This window comes from Penicillium paradoxum, assembly GCF_028828445.1.
Source record: "Penicillium paradoxum strain IBT 22861 chromosome Unknown utg000002l_segment0_segment0, whole genome shotgun sequence".
NCBI lineage: Eukaryota > Fungi > Ascomycota > Eurotiomycetes > Eurotiales > Aspergillaceae > Penicillium > Penicillium paradoxum.
In genome coordinates this window covers 426174-444256 of record NW_026643180.1, presented here as the reverse complement: position 1 = coordinate 444256, position 18083 = coordinate 426174, and the positions used below count along the sequence as shown (strand labels likewise).

The 18083-nt window shown below is 49.5% G+C and overlaps 6 protein-coding genes across 6 annotated transcripts; 1 reads left to right on the top strand and 5 right to left on the bottom strand.

Moving 5' to 3' along the window:
• Nucleotides 1-214: 214 nt before the first annotated feature.
• On the bottom strand, nt 215-1681 carry N7457_000167 (uncharacterized protein; the record flags this gene model as incomplete). Its single annotated transcript, XM_057171235.1, has 2 exons — nt 215-914; nt 969-1681. 2 exons carry the CDS (start codon nt 1679-1681, stop codon nt 215-217), a joined length of 1413 nt encoding a protein of 470 aa, XP_057035138.1.
• A 590-nt stretch (nt 1682-2271) lies between these two features.
• On the top strand, nt 2272-3994 carry N7457_000166 (uncharacterized protein; the record flags this gene model as incomplete). The annotated part of the gene is made up of 6 exons (XM_057171234.1): nt 2272-2568; nt 2621-2909; nt 3284-3581; nt 3646-3688; nt 3744-3846; nt 3924-3994. The coding sequence occupies 6 exons, from the start codon at nt 2272-2274 to the stop codon at nt 3992-3994; spliced, it is 1101 nt and encodes a 366-aa protein (XP_057035137.1).
• A 2031-nt stretch (nt 3995-6025) lies between these two features.
• Nucleotides 6026-7441, bottom strand: N7457_000165 (PP2C family serine/threonine-protein phosphatase; the record flags this gene model as incomplete). The annotated part of the gene is made up of 1 exon (XM_057171233.1): nt 6026-7441. The coding sequence occupies one exon, from the start codon at nt 7439-7441 to the stop codon at nt 6026-6028; it is 1416 nt and encodes a 471-aa protein (XP_057035136.1).
• Nucleotides 7442-8635: 1194 nt separating this feature from the next.
• N7457_000164 (formin-binding protein HOF1) lies at nt 8636-12070 on the bottom strand (the record flags this gene model as incomplete). The annotated part of the gene is made up of 6 exons (XM_057171232.1): nt 8636-8805; nt 8868-10065; nt 10121-11263; nt 11314-11604; nt 11672-11958; nt 12010-12070. The coding sequence occupies 6 exons, from the start codon at nt 12068-12070 to the stop codon at nt 8636-8638; spliced, it is 3150 nt and encodes a 1049-aa protein (XP_057035135.1).
• A 1411-nt stretch (nt 12071-13481) lies between these two features.
• N7457_000163 (uncharacterized protein) lies at nt 13482-14504 on the bottom strand (the record flags this gene model as incomplete). The annotated part of the gene is made up of 1 exon (XM_057171231.1): nt 13482-14504. The coding sequence occupies one exon, from the start codon at nt 14502-14504 to the stop codon at nt 13482-13484; it is 1023 nt and encodes a 340-aa protein (XP_057035134.1).
• A 595-nt stretch (nt 14505-15099) lies between these two features.
• Nucleotides 15100-17358, bottom strand: N7457_000162 (transcription factor TFIIIC subunit TFC6; the record flags this gene model as incomplete). Its single annotated transcript, XM_057171230.1, has 2 exons — nt 15100-15941; nt 15996-17358. The coding sequence occupies 2 exons, from the start codon at nt 17356-17358 to the stop codon at nt 15100-15102; spliced, it is 2205 nt and encodes a 734-aa protein (XP_057035133.1).
• Between the last annotated feature and the right edge of the window lie 725 nt (nt 17359-18083).

The window sequence follows — 18083 nt, the reverse complement described above, 5'->3', positions numbered from 1 at the left end:
AACGCAAAAGAAGGAAGCCCATAAGAGGGAAATTAAGAAAAAAAAAACCGCAAGGAAATGGATGTGCATAGGTGAACCAGAAACCAGATTGTCACACACCCAGCGCCAAAGTCTGGCGCGACGCACACGAAGACGAAAAAGCAGATAAGTCCAGTGCGCTTGAAACAATTATGCAAAGTGAAAGTAAAGAAACTGTGAGCGCCGAAGTAGCACCTTAGATATCGGCGGTGGTGGCATCGGCGATGGGGACCTGAGCGGCCGAAGCCTCTGCAGAAGCTTCATTGCGCGCGGCCTGACGAGTGCGTGGAGCAGGGCTACCACGGGAATCACGATGGCGCTTCATGCGCTCGGAACGGGTCTCCACGGCTCGAGCCTTCACGCTGGTTGACCAGTACTTGCGGATGGTGCCATCGCTGCTGGAGAGGCCCAGAGTAGTTGGGGGTTGAGCCCGAGGGGTAGCTTCGAGAGAGGAGTCATCAAAGTAGTCGTACTCAGGAGCTGTGGCAAAATGCACACCAGGACGAAGGACGGGACGTCGGAACTCCAAAGGAGTGAAAGGATCCTCTTCAGTTCCGTGAACAGGAGGTTGCTGGGCCACGACGGGCGGAGTGAGATTGGCGCGCCATGTGGAACCGACCCAACCTTCCGCAGGCAGGCGTTGACAAGCCAGGGTCGGGGACATTGGCTCATTGTCCTCAATATCGGTGACATCCTCTTCGGTATTGGCCTGTTCATCGGGGACACGGAAAAGGACACGGGGCTTGAGCTCAGAACGCTTCAAAGGCTTCACATCCTTCAAGACGTCGGGATTATCGGCCAGCAAATCCGGGCGGTTGGCAAAAAGACCAAGATCATCCTCATCCTCCCCCTCGTCTTCGATGTCGTCGAAACGTCTGAAGACCTTCTTGCCACGCCTGTGATTTGAGTCAGAATATGTAGAGATGATAGCGGTTAGCGGGTTGACTTACTGAAAGTACCAGACTCCTTCCTGGTTGCAGGGGATTTTAGAGCGAGTGGCATGTCGGTGAGCAGATGCTGCAGGCTTGCTCACAAACGGGTCATCCACAGACTTGCTAACGATAGGAATACGATCACGTGAGTCTTCATGGATGGAGATTGAGTCCTGCTTCCCATTGTGCAAGGCGTGAGTTCCCTCAGGCTCATCGGCGTAAATTCCATGGGGGACATGAGTAGAACGCTTGGAGGCCTCCATTTTCCTGCGCTTGGGTGTAGAAGTTGATGGAAACAGAGAACGAGATGTAGAAGTACCAGAGCTGATCACCTTTTTCTTCGAAGGGGTTTTGGCAGGTGTGGGCAAAGCTCGTTCGGCAGATGATCTGGAGGTGTGGTGTGCAGAAGTGCGGGGAAGTGAAAGTTCCATATCAAAGGGAGAGATTCGAGATGCAGCATTTCTGTTTGGGCGTGCCGCCTTCTTAGGCGAGGGTTTGGCAGTTCCGGGCGAAGAGGGTGACAGAGTTCTTTTTGACGTTCCAGGTCTTGTAGACGCGCTTGAGTGACTTGGGGGTGGTGTCGTTTTGTCAGCCCTCGATGCGCGTTGACTTGCAAGCCTAGTAGAATAACGTGTCACGTAAGGTTCATAATCATCATGCTTCGGCCCATGGCGCGGCGCTCTAGGTACCCGAAGCGCAGACGGCGATGGGGGTGGTGGTGTTGATGCCATGTTGACTTGAACCACGATTGAATAACCGCTCGACGGTGTGGGGACTTTTGGGTAAGGATGTAAATAATAAAATAGTCAAAGTTGATTCTATGTTTTTTTCCTGATTTTGTGATCTTGATTAAGTGTCGAGGAAGAGCGTCGTCTGAAGGAAGGACGTAACGCGTCTGGCTCAAAAAACGTCTGACCAAAAAGACGGAAGCACGTGGAGTGATAGAGATACGAATGAAGAATCGAATGTAAATATGCACGTGTGGGGTTGTCCAAAGCAACGAGGACCGAAACCGATAACTTGGTGATGAAAGAAGGGTGAAGTTGTTGTGACGGGCTGGGCGGTTGTCGTCCAGCCACCGGACATCCTCACCGCCCAATAAATAGGGTGGCTGAAAACCCCGCAACGGTGTTGATCGGCCTTCCTAAGCGTACTTTGGTCACCAATTGCACTGATCTTCTTCAAGACTCATTTGCAGCTTCCAATTGATACCCAACTACGTCGTCTAGTGGGTTACTTGGTCTCTCAACACTGTCGCTTCATTCTATACAGCTTGTTTGTACACCACAGATACTTCGTTTCTGCCCTACGTGGATCCAACATGACTTTCCGCACCACCGCAGAAGAAATGGAAAGGCTTCAATTATCCGATGATGATACAGACGACCTCTGGAACTCTCCATCCAACAAAGTGGCCCACAAAACTTTCAAATCAAGGATCTCCGACGAGAAGATCACCCCAGAGCCTCGAGCTTCCCACGAAGGCGATGATCCACTCTTTGATGCCCAAGAAGCCCGCGAGGCCGCCCTCCGGACAGAACTACAAGGTGTGCGGAGTATCAATGAGGTGATTGAAGGACTTCTGAGTAGCTTGGACTCTGCCAAAGGAAACATGGAGGTATCACATCATGCGCATAATGTATGAGCGATGTGCTTGCTAACTATTGTAGACCGTTTCACGAACTGTCACCTCGGCGTCGACCCTCCTCAATACGTGGACTCGCATTCTGTCACAAACCGAGCATAATCAGCGATTGATCCTCAATCCCAATTGGCAAGGCGCTACCCAGGATGTGATTGATATCGAGAACGAAGCGATCCAAAGACAGCAAGCAGCCGAAAGACGTGAACAGGCCCTTCAGCAACAAAGAGAAGCGGCAGCTCGAAAAGCCGAGGAAGTCGAACGGCGACGTGCGCAGGTCACCCGAGGCACCCGAGGCACCCGCGGAACCACTCGAGGTACAGTGCGAAGCACTGGGCTTGGAAGAACTCCCAGTGTTAGTACCTCCCGAACGGCGACACGAGGGTCTACGACAACCACTCAACGCCCAGCCAGTGGAATCGCACGAGGAAGTGCAATCACTCGTGGTAGGGGAAGGGTCTAGACCTCTGTTAGTTCATGTACAATAAAATGTCACTCTTATGACTACTAAGATTTAAAAAAATGAAAATATGATACCCCTTCTTTGATGCATTGTCGCCTGAGGCATCACCGACGCGTCGCGATCTGATAACGATAAGAAGCTGCCCCGATAATCAATTCCCCTGGTCCGACGACCGCTCCGTCATTCACCTATTCAGGTACCACATAATGAACTTCGCCCCGTATCAAGACCAATCGCCGGAGCTTGAACGTGCTCTATCACCTCCTCACCCAGATGCTCATCGAGTATCCCCAAACCTTCGATCACCGCGTGGCTCAGCCGACCTACCATCCCCCAGGCACTTTGGTGGGGGGCATGGCAACACAGGCTATGGACGAGACATCGAGAGTGGCCATGTAAGCCTGGGGGCCTTTGAGACAAGTCTCCCTATTCGTATGGATGTGGAGGCAGCGCTAGCATATCTACTTCTGCCTCCGGCCGGGGGTGTATTCCTGCTACTCACTGAGCACAAGAGCGATTATGTGCGGTACGTAGTGAATTTCAAATCGCAATTTACTTTGAGAACTCAGTATTCTGATGCTTTACTCCAGATTCCATGCTTGGCAGTCTAGTATGCTGTTTGCTACCATGTTTGTGAGTATTCAATTTTTTTTTTCCAGTGTTGCACACGCTCATATGCCGAAAATAGATCATCCACCTCCTCTTCTGCTGGTCGAGCTTCCTCTCCTGGACATTATTTATTATCGATCTGGCTCTAATCGGCTTCCTCAGCATGCATGCCTATCAAGATGGTGAGTCTCTTATTTGGATCGAAATGGTGGCACCATTAATTGATAGAAAGGATTATGCTAACATCCATCTTCTCCAGTTGATACTTTGGACCACTTTGAAGTCCCGCTCTTTGGCCATCTGGCTAACTCCTTTGTTGATGATGAATGAACATGAATGTTATAAGCCTTTCTTTGATATTTGCACGCACTTGAATTACAGTCGGGAGGAAGCATGTGTTTTGTTCATATACCCCTGTCTGCCAATGCGCTTTGGCTTCTTCTTTCTTTGGTTGTCGAATAAGCTGTGTTTTGATTCTGTGTATAATTCTCTATGTCCTGCTTTTCTTGCTGTTCTATTAGCCAAATAATTGAGGAAGGTCAATTGCTCAAGCGCCTCACCGCTTGAAGTTACATACAACTCGTCCCAGTAGGAGGGGTACTTCAAAGGGTCGAATTCTGTAAATGTCCTGTTTCCAAGCTATATACCTCGTTTATGTAGTAGGAGCCAATAATTGCAAACCCCAATCCCCGCAAGTTCGATAGCTATGCAAATAGCAACGATGAGACTCACTAGCACTTGCATCGAAGCAATCTCTCTCGAATCCAAAGATGCGATTCTCGCTTAGTGGCCCCAGTCCAGATAGCTAGAAGCAATGTCCAGCCAGCCGCGAGTAGTCATCTGGCTATGGTTTATAAGCGGGAAGAGGCTCAGGTGGTAAATCGGCAGTGATATCGACTGATTTGGGCATAGTATTGATCTCCTTCAATTCCATATTGTGTGAGTTTTGCATTTCTGTTTTTCAATCAGGTATATCAGCTTCAAGTTCACACTTGGTCCGGTGGTTTGATGATTATCAATATCGGTCTTACCACTATCACCTCCACTTGTGGCTCGCTTTGACCTAGCCCTCTCTATCAATGCCCGCACCCGAGAGCAGTATGTTTTGATCGAACGATACAATGTGAGAGCACTAATCCTAGTAGGGTGACAAAATAAATTAGCATCATGTTATTCGCCGGAGTCGCTTGCTTGAACCATGTTGACGGCAATGCTTGTTCCCTCGCCGCTATTATACATACCAAATAAGATAGCAAATACCGTAGCACGTTTCACTGATGATATGACCAATTTCTCTTCTAAAATAGATACATAAGATACCCAACACGATTAGAAGAAAACAGCCGAAGATTGAACTTAATACAATCCACGGTAAATCGTTCAAAATCGGGCTAGATGGATCTTCTGGTACCATCGAGCTGAGAAGAAAGGTATCAGCAACAGCTTCAAAAAAGTCTCCAATAGAATCCTCAGGGATAGGAGCCATTCTTGACCAAATATGATGATCGATAATGTGAGAAGGAAAGGCCAAAGAAAATCCTGATATGATCTCTATATCGAACTAAGCTTTGAATGTAAGTCATCTTAGGGCTATAACGGCGTTGGTTTTGCGTCAGCGTGACACATAGACCACTATCTCTATTAACCTATTTTTGACTTGGGATAGAAGCAACTTCCCACTACATAAAGCCATATCTTTACTTTTCCCAGGGATATCGCGTTAATACTCATTTCTCAACGATGCAACAATTTTGGAATGCTGTCCTCAACCAGAATTCCCAGTCTCGATAGCCATAGAGCCATATTTCTTGCCTCTGGTAGCAGTGTGACTAAAGTAATTGTTGAGCGCTTATAGACTGGAGGAGGACTAGGTGTCAACGTGGTAGTAATATAGACAGGCTGGTGAGGTGTCATATAGTCCAATATTATTGCCTTGGAATGTCTTTCTAGTCGTCCTTTTGGCTGTCTGTTTCTAGTCTTTTTGGATATTTTCTTTCCTTCTAAGACTATAATCCGCCATACAGTGATGATGTATGCATGCATCAAGCCAAAACTCAAATATGACTCGTCTTATTGTTTGTCGGCTCCAGGAGTACATGATCTCCCGAACAGCATCTTCCGTCGGCGTGGCCCATGGACCTGTCTATATTTTTGTCGTGATTCAGATATCGCTTGCCTAATAAAGTTCGGAGCTTGGTGAGAACGTAGCCATCATGGGTATGAACTTGCTTCTTCTTAGAGGCTTTCCGGGGTGATCATAGCTGGAGCATACGTGATATGAGAGTTTTAATGGTTGGTTTGATGGTATTATTCTCAGGGTACTGTACTTCAAGCTCGAGTCGAAAATACAATAAAGTACATTTACTTTTCCACATTAAAGAAAACTACCTGTACAGTAATATCATCCCGGATCCGTCGAGAGAAAGGAGGGCCAAAGGCAAGCCGACCTGCAATCAGTTCGTGGTAATTGCCACCAAGGGAGTTGCGCACCAGATGTACTGCTGCATTCTCATCTTCAACTGTGGTTCTCCCCTCCTCAAACCTCCAATCCAAATCCTTGCGGAATTTGCCAAAGTCACACTGTTCATATGATGGCTCCAGCTTGCTCGTTTCCTTCTTCCCTAGCTCCAGCCACTTCGCTACCAGATCAACACTCTGCTTGCTAGAAATGTTGTCCCACAGGCCATCCGATGCCATAATCAAGAATGAAGGCTTGTTCGGATCGATCTTGGTGCTCGTCACAACCGGCTCGGCAGTCAGGTATGGCGGTGTGCGGACATCGTATCGTGGAGTGAGGGGCGCAGGGCCATTGAATTTCCGCTTCATATCACTCTGCAAATCGATAGGCCACTTCCAGCGACTGTCACCGAATGCTCGGGAGACTGCAATTCCAAGAACCCGTCCATTCTTGACAATATCTTCCTCGTCCGGGTGTTCCTTGTAAAGTCGGGCGACCTCTTCTTCGTTGTAACCAGTTTGGTCGATTGACAAGGGAATCACCTCCCATTTTCCATCAGAGTCCTTTTGTCCCAGGACTGCCCTGGAATCTCCAGTACAAGCAACATGCAGCTTGCCTGTATTCGAGTCATACAGAGACAACAAAGCGCATGAGCCAGAGTAAGCAGGAGCAAGCTTCTTGGCCTTATCTTGCAAGGAATCCTTGCTTTCGGAGGTTGCCTGTGCCGTCATGATGATAGAGTCGTCGAGGTCCATGAAACCATTGATAATAGCGCGCTGGATTGCTTTATCTGCCACTTTGCTGCCATCTAAAGGCCGCTGGATTTTGCTCAGTCTGTTGCGCACAAGTGGTAAAAGTTGCCGGGTCAGCAGATCCGCCGTCTGCCAGCCAGCATGGCCATCGAAGACGCCCCATGATAACCATTCACCATCGCTCCACGGCGAGGAGAGCTTTCCATGGATGAACCGGTCTTCGCAGGGGCTGTTAGATGCTAATTGAGTTCCGTCGTATCTATTGATACCCGTTACATCTCGGACCTGGAAAGAGTATGCGTCTTTCGATATCATCTGTGTGACATCGTCTTTGGAAGGGCCTGGCTCGGGGGCCAAGTGCCCCACTGGTGTAGGGTCAAGTCGGGGCACATCCTTCCTAGTGCCATTTACCCACCATATGCCAGACGCGCCGATCAAAGTGGCTGCCGCAAAGTAGGTCTTCGAGTTGAAGGCTGAGCGGTTTGTGGAGTAGAAACTTTTGGTATTTGGTCGTAGAATTGACGTCGGTGCGCGCCTAAAACGCGTCCGAGTGAAAAATGTCAGCATGGTAACCCGAATTTGAAAAGGATGTCAAAAGTAAACAGGAAGCTACTTGGGAAGTTAGTGAGGTCTGTTTGGGAGTAATCAGCGGGACAAAAGGCGGTGGAGAGTACCTATATCATTGTCACATATTTCCTTCAGGGCTCGTTGAATCACTTCAATCAACTTTTGAACAGCCTTGCTATGCTTCCGAGGTGTTTTGTCCAGATATACTGCTCATGGTATTCACAGACTGGGAAGTATCTGAAGGATGAGTGCTGGTATTGCCCCTGTGAGGTACCGGGCTTATCCAGATCCGGGGGCGGGTCGGGCCGTGGAGCTCCTGTCCGTCACTCGGATGTGTTGGAGAAAAACACTCCAAGTTCACATTGGTTGTGATGGATTAATTGTCGATATGCGTGTATATGATATATGATACATGTCATAAGGTGTAGAGATAAATTCTCTGTCGGAGGGGGGGTTGAACGTTACGGCGCATTATATATCAAGGCATCTTCACCCCGAAAAGCATATATCCCCAGAGATACGTTATACATAATCAAACGGTATCTTATGCCTTTATTACCAAATATTCAAGACAGATATTAAATTCAATTTGGTCATCATGGTGGCTATCTGCCCACTGTTTACAGATATCCACCACAAACATCGAAAGCATAGAAAAAGGGGCATCAATTAGAACAAATCATCATATCCAACGTAATAATCGGACGAACGTCCGAAGACATAACGTAATAAATGATCAAGAGTAGGCCAAAAGGAAGGGGAAATAACAAGAAAAGGAACCCATGAAGTGCGAAAAATACTCCATGGCCCGAGATTGCTCATAGTACAATTTCGTTTGAGCAGGTCTCTGCTGAGAAGATAGAAGATGGAGAAAAAGTAAAAGAAAATTCAACGAATCGCAGGAAGCAGAAGATCAAAAAGAGATTCCCAGAATGCACACGCTAAAGTTTCCAAAAACATCTGCAAGAACAGAATAATGACTTTGAACAGGCTGTTCAGTGATGTCCAGATAGGACCGTCTCACCATGTTGAGAATGAAAGAAAAATAGAAGATAGAGTTAAAAAATGGGAAGATTGTCAATGTGCAGGAAAGATCGAACAAAGGCATGGTATCTACGTGAAAACATGGGAAAGAACATCTCCTTCAAGACGAGCATGATGGAGGTCGTGGCGAGTCGTGAGGTCAGTAGGGTATTAGATGATTTGCAAGTAGTTGCTGGGCACGAGACCAGGGCGGCCACGGGAGTTGGTGACTTCGGCTTCCCACCATCCGTCGTCCTGCAGACGAAGAACAGAAAGGACATCGCCCTTGCTGAATCCGAGCTCTTCAGGGATGGCGGCATTGTAGGTGTACATAGAACGAGCTGTAAGGTTGGAATCAGGTTAGATACCGACAAGCGATTGACTGTGGGAAATAAATACTTACCAAAGTGCAAGATTGGACGACCATCACGGCTGAACTTGCGTCCAGGGTCTGCAACAGCCAGAGTGCGGCTCCTCGATCGCCCAACGGGTGGACCGTCTCCATAAGTCGATGAAGGGCGACTGCTTCCTCGAACGGAGCTGGCATATCCACCCGAACTGACAGAACCGTACATGTCATGACTTCCTGACAACTGCAGCTCCATGCCACCGGAACTAGAAGGACGAGCCTGCTGCCTGAACTGGGGCTGCGGAGATACTGCACGATGGCTCATAGCAGGGGAGGGTCGCCGAACGAAATCGTTTGGAGAGTAGGGCGGGTCTTGAGTCCGACGCGGAGTGGGACTTTGACTATATCGACTCCGCATGCTGTTAGACTGGTACGAACTTGGACTAGGGCTTGGACCCCTGCCACTGTTCTGGCTCATTCGAGTATCCACGCGGGGAGAAGCAACCTGGGGGCTGACGCTCCGTCTGGGTGCTGGTGCTGGTGATCTGGCTCGGGGGGCTTCTTGGGTTTGACCGCTATGTCTCGACCCCATGCTGTTGTTTTGACCCCGAAGCATATTTTGGGTCTGACCAGTGTACTTCTGAGTTGTCTTGTGCATTTGCTTTGCCGTGAAAGCCGGCTGGGGTGCTCCAAGTCGCTTGACTGTGGGGTCATTGTAAGCTGGCGGTGGAGCAGCAGCACCAGCCGCAGCACCAGAATTGCTGCCACCATAGGTAGAAGAAGGTGCTGATGGGGTGGGCGTGGAGATACCATGGTATCTATCTGCCGACACCCTAGTCGCCGATTGCTTGCCGCTTGTCTTAAGGTCCGCCAGAGCCCGTGCGATGGGGTCTAATTCACCTTCGGGCGACTGGGCTTGCTGCGCTCCCTTGTTGGGCGAGCCTTTTTCTGGCGATGCAACATCAAAGACGTTGTTGCCAACGTTGAGTTGGAAGTTGGCTCTGGGATCAACAGGTTCTGGACTGCCAGAGACACGACCAGACTGGCTTGCTGGAGGCCTGACTGGACTGGTTTGTTTAGGCGGACTAACTTGCTTGGGCGCAATGACCTGTTTTGGCCGGCTAACTTGCTTCGGCGGGCTAATTTGCTTCGGCGGGCTAATTTGCTTCGGCGGGCTAACTTGCTTCGGCGGGCTGACTTGCGTTGGCTGGCTAACTTCGTTCGGCAGACTAATCTGCTTGGGCGGAATAACCTGTTTTGGCGGGCTAGCTTGCGTCGGCTGGCTAACTTGCTTTGGGCGGGCTCACTTGCTTGGGAGAGCTGATTTGCTTGGGAGAGCTGGTTTGCTTTGTCGGGCTCATTTGCTTTGTCGGGGAGTCCCAGCCACCACGAGGTGCTGAGTTGGAGGAACTAATCGGCTGAGGAGCAATGGCTTGTTGTGAATTGATGACCGGCCGTTCCTTGTCATGACGACTCTTGCGACGGAAGGGACTGTTGCTGAAGAAAGCACTCTTCTTTTTCGGCGATTTTTCATCCCCGGAAATTGGTTGCGGGGCGATGCTTATTGGCTTTACGGGAGGTTTCTTCGTCGGAGTTGCCTCAACACTAGACATGGATGTTGGGTTCGAAACTTCGCTTTGAGAATCGCGACTAGATGGTCGATATGCGCTAGTTGCCGAACTTCTTTCCGATGAGGGACCCGCCCGACAGAACATGGTCATACCATCAGTAGGATATGCGTTGTGGGGAACAGCTCCGATCTCTCCATGCTGTTCTGGATCATAGTTTGGAGGTGGCGCGCCGCCACGGCGGAAGTCCAGAGGTGCAGGCTGTTGAGGCTGTGACTGCAGAGGCGGCTGATACTGTGGGAAAGACTGTTGCGAGAATTGCTGCTGCTGTTGCTGCTGTGGGGGGAATTGCTGCCGTTGGAGCGGTGGTGGCTGCTGCGTGAATTGCTGCTGCTGCTGCTGCTGCTGCTGCTGCTGCTGCTGCTGCTGCTGCTGCTGCTGCTGTTGTTGCAAGGGTGGTGGCTGCTGCGAGAAGTGTTGCTGCTGCTGTTGCAAGGGTGGTGGTTGCTGGAACTGTGGCTGCTGTTGTAAGGGCTGCTGCTGCTGCAATGGTGGCTGTTGCTGAAGAGGCGGCGCATTGCTGACAGGAGGAGCAGGATGTCCCATTTGAGCTGCAAGATCTGACTGTGGGTCGTGATGAGAATCGAATGTCGAGGGCTGAGGAGATGATGTGCGGAATGCAGGGTTCATAGTGCGTTGGAATTGTGCCACTGAATAACCCTCTGCTTCGTCTATCTCTGAGCTCGAGTCGTCGTCCTTGCAAAAGTTGATGAATCGGGGAGGGTCCGGAATTTCCTGTCCAGTTCCTCGCTCCTTGATGAAAAAGATGATGTCCTTCTCCACCTCACAGTTCTCCAAAGAGAGACGGACCTTCTCGCATGACTATATCTTAAGTTAGTATCGCAGCTGGAGTATGGATCGGCTAGACATACAGCATCATCGCTAACGCAAACAGTTGATGCGATATTCGCATAAGTCCATAGACTGCTTTTGGTGAAATCCAAACGCTCCTCTTCCAAATCTTGGAATTTGTCGCACGCTGACTTCCATTCCTTGTTCCAGCGCCCGGTAGTCTCTTCGAGTGTTTTAATAGCGGCTTCATACTCCGCACTGTTTGATGCTAGCTGGATTTGAGTCTTCTCCAGCTTGGCCTTATTCTTGCGCTCTTCCTGGCCCATGACCATGTGCCCTTGTGCGAGATATCCTTTAATACGGAGACAGTCCTGTTCATAACGATCGCGTGTCTGCGAAGTTAGTGTGTATTCCTCACTACTCAACACCATTACTCACTTTGTTGACAACCTGTGTCTGTTGCATTTTCGTCTTGTGCAGGCGCTCAATACACTGTTGAATGATCTTTCGTCGTTCCTTCATACCACTAGCAAAAGCGGCAAGTGGCTCTTCCAATTCAGTCTTCATTTGTCCTGCAATAGCTGAATGTGCTTTGGCGATCGCTTCGGTCTCACCGCGAACCACATCGAGCGACCCTCGAAGTGATCCTATCTCACTTGATCCCAGTGACTTGCGACATAGCGCCAACAGCTTGCGCGAGTATTCGTCTTCGATAGAAGCCCGGACTGTGACAAATTAGTACTTGGGATTGCTGCGGGCACGTGCATGCCACATACTGCTATAGAAAACCCTCAGCTCGTCGTTTGTGATTTTTGAAGCATGGACGCGGTCCAGCATTGGTTGGAGTCCTGCATCTTCTTTACCCCAAAAATTGTTGGCAACTGGTATCGTGGTCAGTACATGTAATAAGGATTCAATGTAGCACCACATACAAGACATGGACACCGAGGGTCCGTCTGCCAGTGTCCCAGGCATTGTTATTGACGTTGAGGCTTGGCCAGCCTTTGCGCATGCAATTGAATTTTGTCAAAATCACGAGTACAATGGAGAAAATAGAATAAAAACAATAACCCAGTTGAAGAAAAGAAAACCACAACTAAAAAGACCCTTGGAGGTCACAAGGTGTACAAGGTTGAAGAGCGGATGGACGAAGTGACTGTTTACGGACGCGTCTCTCGGGGCAACGACCGCGCAGCCCGTGGCACCGCCAGGCACACGTGTGACTAAGCAGGCCCCCTTTCCGAATCGGGCTTAACCTGATACCCGTATGTAGCATTGTCTCATTTCTCCAGAATTTGGACCTGTCTTAGCGCCTTTATCAGATCTACCCCCTTCAAGGAACATTGCACGGAGTATTAAGATGTAGTTAGATCGATCGGCCAGCGTGGCTCAACACACGCCACTGGTTACACCGGATGGAACCTCGTTTTTATAGATCGTGCTTTTGTATAATCCATATATATAATTTAGATCTCAAGCGTGAACTCCTTAATGGGGCTGCGATATTATCGCGAGCAAGAGAGATCCCTTTCAAGTCTAGTCCGCAAAAGCAACTCAAAGTATAAGCCCCTGGGGACCGAAATTTATGCCTCGAAACATTCGCCTTCGATAACATTCCTTCGGGAATACCTGGAACACTTGGCTTACCCCTGATATAGACGAGCTGCACACTAATTCAGCCAAAGCTTTTATCTTTGAAGGTTGGTATGTGAAATATGCCGTTCCTATGAGAAGTAGATAAGGCCCGGTGGTCAGTTGCCCATACATCGAGAGACTCGAGGGTCCCCCTACTTGCTTACGAAGAAGGGCCACTAGGCATTCTTGTATATTTTATGTATGCTTCGCAATATAACTTTTCCCCGTAAAAACTTTCATTTCATCTCACTATTCATTCTCAGTGCATCGTGCAACCATTTTATGTAAACCTAGGGCCTATCAAATATTCAAATCCAGTCTATGTAGGCCAACGCGAAACCAATCCCATATTCACAAAGAGTAGAATACAAACGATGAATCGTAGTTTCGTAAACTCGCACCCGATAAAAACGCCCGTCAAATATGCATCCCCAAAACCGTGGGGACAAATCAAATCATTCACAAACCGATCCCTGTTCAAGGAATGGCCTCAATCAATCTTTCGTCTGTGCAATCGTATCGATCCGTAGATCAAATATTTCATCAGTTCATGGAAAACCGTGTTCGTGGCTTCTTTGCAAGAAGCGAAATAGCTTGTCTCATGTTGTCTGTCTTAGTGGGCTGCAGGGGTGGCCGAGGCAGCGACGGTGCTGGAGACAGGCGAGGAGACGCTGGAGAAGGCCCAGCTGCCGAATTGACGAGCCACAAGGGCGGAGGAAGCAGAAGAGGTGGCAACGGAGGAAGCACTGGGAGCGACAGAGTACCAGCCGTATTGGCCGCGGGCAGCCAGAGGAGCAACCGAAGTAGGCACAGCCGAGCTGGAGGGGGTGCCGGAGGGAGGGGCAGACCAGTCACGAGCAACAATGGGAGCGGCAGAGACCGAGGCGCTCCGGCTGGAAGAAGAGGGGGAGGCGGAAGCGGAAGAGTACCAGTTGTTGACCCCGCGAGCCACGAGAGGAGTTGCTGAGGCAGAGGGGGTGCCAACTGAAGAGCTACCAGAGGCAGAAGCGTACCAGCCACGAGCGGCGAGTGGAGTAGCAGAAACAGACGCGGCCGCAGATGATGTGCCAACACTGAAAGCAGATGGGTACGAGCCACGAGCATAAACGGATGCAGCTGCAGAGGAGGTAGGCCACTGGCGAGCATAAACAGACTCAGCCGCAGAGGCAGCGGGATACTCGCTGGCGTATGCTGAAGCAGAAGAAGGATTCAAATACTCGCGAGCAAGGAGAGCAGGCTGGCCAGCGGCCCTCAAGCCCCGGCGGAAGAAAGAAGTAGAGCTCGAAGAAGAGTCCAAGCACGGGGTAGAGCTAGCCACAGGAGTGGAGGAGCAAGCCACGCTGCTTGTAGGAGTGGAGCAAGCTACGCTGCTTGTAGGAGTGGCGGTCACGGTCACAGTGACGGGCACTGGGTCAGCACCTGGAGCAGTCACTGTCGAGGTTTGATAAACAGTATCAATTTCAGGAGTAGCCGAGGTGGAAGAGGTTCCTCCATCCGCATTGACCACGGAATAAGTTGCGCGGCGAACGAGAGCGTCATCCTCGGGATTGGCGAACGGTTCAGGGTTGGCGAAAGGTGCCGCATAAGTCACACCGATGGAGGAGAGAGTAAGAAGGACAGCCGAGGAGAAATGCATTATGATGTGTGGTAGTTGGAAAGGAAAGAAAAGTCGCTTGAAGTTGAAAGATGCAAATGTAAACAATGGAGATATGGATAGTGTAGAGAGAGCAGTATGGATAGAGGATGGGGAGCTGAGAATGGAGGAGAACCACAGATTCAAGTTCGAGTTTAAAAGTTGAAAGAAGGAAATCTACCATCAAAACATCGTGTGCTTCAATTGGGCCAAAAATAGGCGGCTGGGATCTACGGTGGCTGGGCCTAGGGCAACCCAGCCGTGGTCTTCATGGTTTTAATTTATTTTTAATTGGCTAATATCGAAGTTGATTGGCTAAAGCTAAATCTAGAACGACCCACATGGCGTATCTGCCAACCACGCCGTTGCGGTGGGGTTTCCAGGGCGACATGAGTAAGCAATCAGTGTGGCTGGGGATGCTAGAGGTTCCACTCTGACACCACTAATACAGCACATCTCGTTTCACTGTCGCCTAGTTGCTTTTCATAGATCATGTATGATGCTTGAATGACTGCAACTGACTGTGATCGACAAGTCATAGTCAGTAAATCCCACGATTAATCAACACTGCCGCCTTGATTGCCGCGGTGGCAGGATATTAAAGGGCTAGATCCTCCACTCTCACCAACCCATGTCCCAGTGCAGCAGAGGCCCACGCGGCACACTGGTAATTCGGGTTCCACCCAAGGGCCGTGACGTGCGTACCCTCTTCGTAGATCGTCGAGGTCCCCATTCCCACGATGGGTTTGGTTTCGGACATCTTGTATTTTGCCAGTTTTTGGGTCTCTGCTCGGTATCCATCATAAAATCGACTGGTGCCGACAGTATCTGTCTTGGAGCTTGATACCCATTCATGCGTAAACCACATCTGCTGCCATATTTGCTCCTTGTTGTAAACCACGCGTCGGAAAGGATTGGTTCCTGCGACTTCACCTGAGGTACTACCAAACAGGGCACAAGGATGATGGACACTTGATGGGGCCATGGCCGAGATGTTGCTGTTGAGCCTCGCAATGGTGGTGGTGCTGAAAAATCTTCGGATTGGAATGATGCGAGCGAATTCATTTTCATCTCCGGCGATGACAGACTGGCAGATGGGGGAATAACTGATGTGGGAAGAGGCTGCTCGCATGCGGACCGTCGAGGTCAACTCACTGGCGGCATCGATGATGGAAAACATTCGTGTTTCGCCATCCATTGCTACGGTGATAAGAATTTGAGCGTGGGACGGGTACGCCGATGTGATATTGAGTACGTATGTGGCGTGAATAGGTCGGTAGAAGAAAGGCAGAGGGTCTGAATCTGTCGAAGAATTGATGTTCCAAATAGCCACGAACCCATTACCGCAGCCTACTGCCAAATCACTGGGTGATAGCCAAACCACACATGTGCAGACTGTGTTCGGAGGTTTTGCTTCAAAGGCAGGCGATTGGATCTTGACTATATCTTGCGCGTTAGCGGAAGTGATTGAGATACCTCAAAAGTGACACTTACAGAATTCCGTTTCTTGTGACCCACGACGTGTTTTGATATCCAACACTCTCACCTTCCCGTCCCCCCAGACTGTTGCGAGTAATCCAATGGATTTTGTCACTTCCTCTTCATCCTCCTCACGCTTGGCCCGAGGCATGGCACACCAGGACATGCGTCTCAGATCCCCCCAGTCGGCACACCAAACTTGTCGCAGCCGAGGTTTAAAGTCCATATCAAGTGTCATGGTTGGAGTCTCGCTTTTTTTGCCTTTAATCTCCCAAATCTGCAGAGCGCTGGGGTAAGGCTGAGAGGGTTGAAACGGTGTGGAGAATCCATTTTCTTTCGAATTGAAGTGTGCCTTCTGTTTTTCTGTGATTGGGGCGACTACAGCAAGATATTGAGTTATGCCATCCTGGTTAGGAGCCCAAGCCATGCTAAGTACTCTGTGACCGATGTTTATTATCCAGCCTTCCCGAATTTTCTTGGGTCCAGTTGGTGGTCGGCTTGCTTTTGAGCTTCTTTCGTCCCAGACTGTTCCAAAGTCAAAAGACTCATGATATCCAAGCTCGAAGAGTTGCTGGTTATCATGCGGTCCCAGTAAAACGTCATGTTTTCGCTTATCTGGTTGAGGCAGGTAGTTCTGGCGTACCAATGGCTCTTCAATCGCCTCAATGTGTTGGCTTTTTCGGAACTTTCCACCAATGTCCCGGTCGTAATACCAGTCCCAACCCCGAGTTTTTTCTTCCGCACAATGATCTGGGTGAACGCCAAATGTGGATCCGTACAGGTATGAAGGTTTCTTTTCGGTCCCTTCCAGTGTACAGCGAGAAGGAAACACCACATCTATGGCCTTGTTCCAGCGCATACGGAAGTGGATGGCTGCCATCAGATCTCGATCGTCGGAGCCGAATGTGAGAGTGTAATAGGTAGCTTTTGACAGATGATCTTTAGGTTCAATTATCCCACGAATGTGGGTTTCATCCGCGGATGGCACAATGGTTCCATCGGCTCTTCGCTTCCTGGCATGTGGATCGCGTTGTTGAGACCCTGAACGGCCCTTCCTAGGCGTCTCGCCAGTAGTGTCAATCTCCATTTCATCGGCGTCAAACGCTTCGGCTTCTGAGCCCGGAGCCTCTTCTGAGTCTTCTTCTGCTTCATCTTCATCGTCAACTTCAGAGTCGGCCTCTTCTGCATCTTCGCCAGAGCCTGCAACAAATTCATCATCTGAAGATAAATCTGATTTGGTGCGCTTCTCTTTCCCCTTGGAAGGACCCTTGGGAAGGTTGGGGTCTTCGTCATCATTAATCCCAGCTACTTGAAATGGATCATCAATGTACACCGCCCTGGGGCCTTTGAAGCGCCCAGATCTGCGGCCGGAAGGCATATTGCTTGTTTTAAGTCGCGTCTCAATGACGGCCAACCACAACAGTAGTCTGCATGCACCAAGCTTGCTTGCTTGTACAGAGTTTGGTAATTCGAGTTTTTTTTCTGAGTCGGTTAGTTATGACTTCGTGTATCAAGAGATCCAGTATTTGAATTGGCGAGTAGAGAAGTGTGAAGCTTCAGCAATACACGACTGTCAAGGGTGGTGGAGCTAGTTCTAAATTGGCCTAGCGTTGACGCCCGATATTTGAGGTGTCTATAGCTCAACGAACTACCTGTACCTACACCTTAGTCTATCTTCAATTTACTAGACAAAATGAAGTGAGATCGCCTCTTTCTTTACTGTAGAATGGATTGAGCCATCTTGGGCATTTTAGCTATTTATACGACGTTGAAGTTACCCAACAGTCCATGCTACCTACATGTACATTATACCGAGGTACGTCCATGGCCAAAATCCCTTCTTAATGTGACTACAGCCATCTGAATATCGAAGGCATTCCATCGCACCACAATGCACACAAAAGATTGCACTCAAACTCTATATATCTTGATGCAGTCAGAGTAGCATGTCCAACTATGCGTATACCACCTTCCTAAGTCGGAGGCTTGGTGACCTCACGTGCTACACACCCCGGGGCCAAGCCTTAGCAGTTATCCAAGGTCTAACAGCAGTAAACCAACGCAGAGATTGGTATTTCTACATATTGGAATGGCATCGTGATC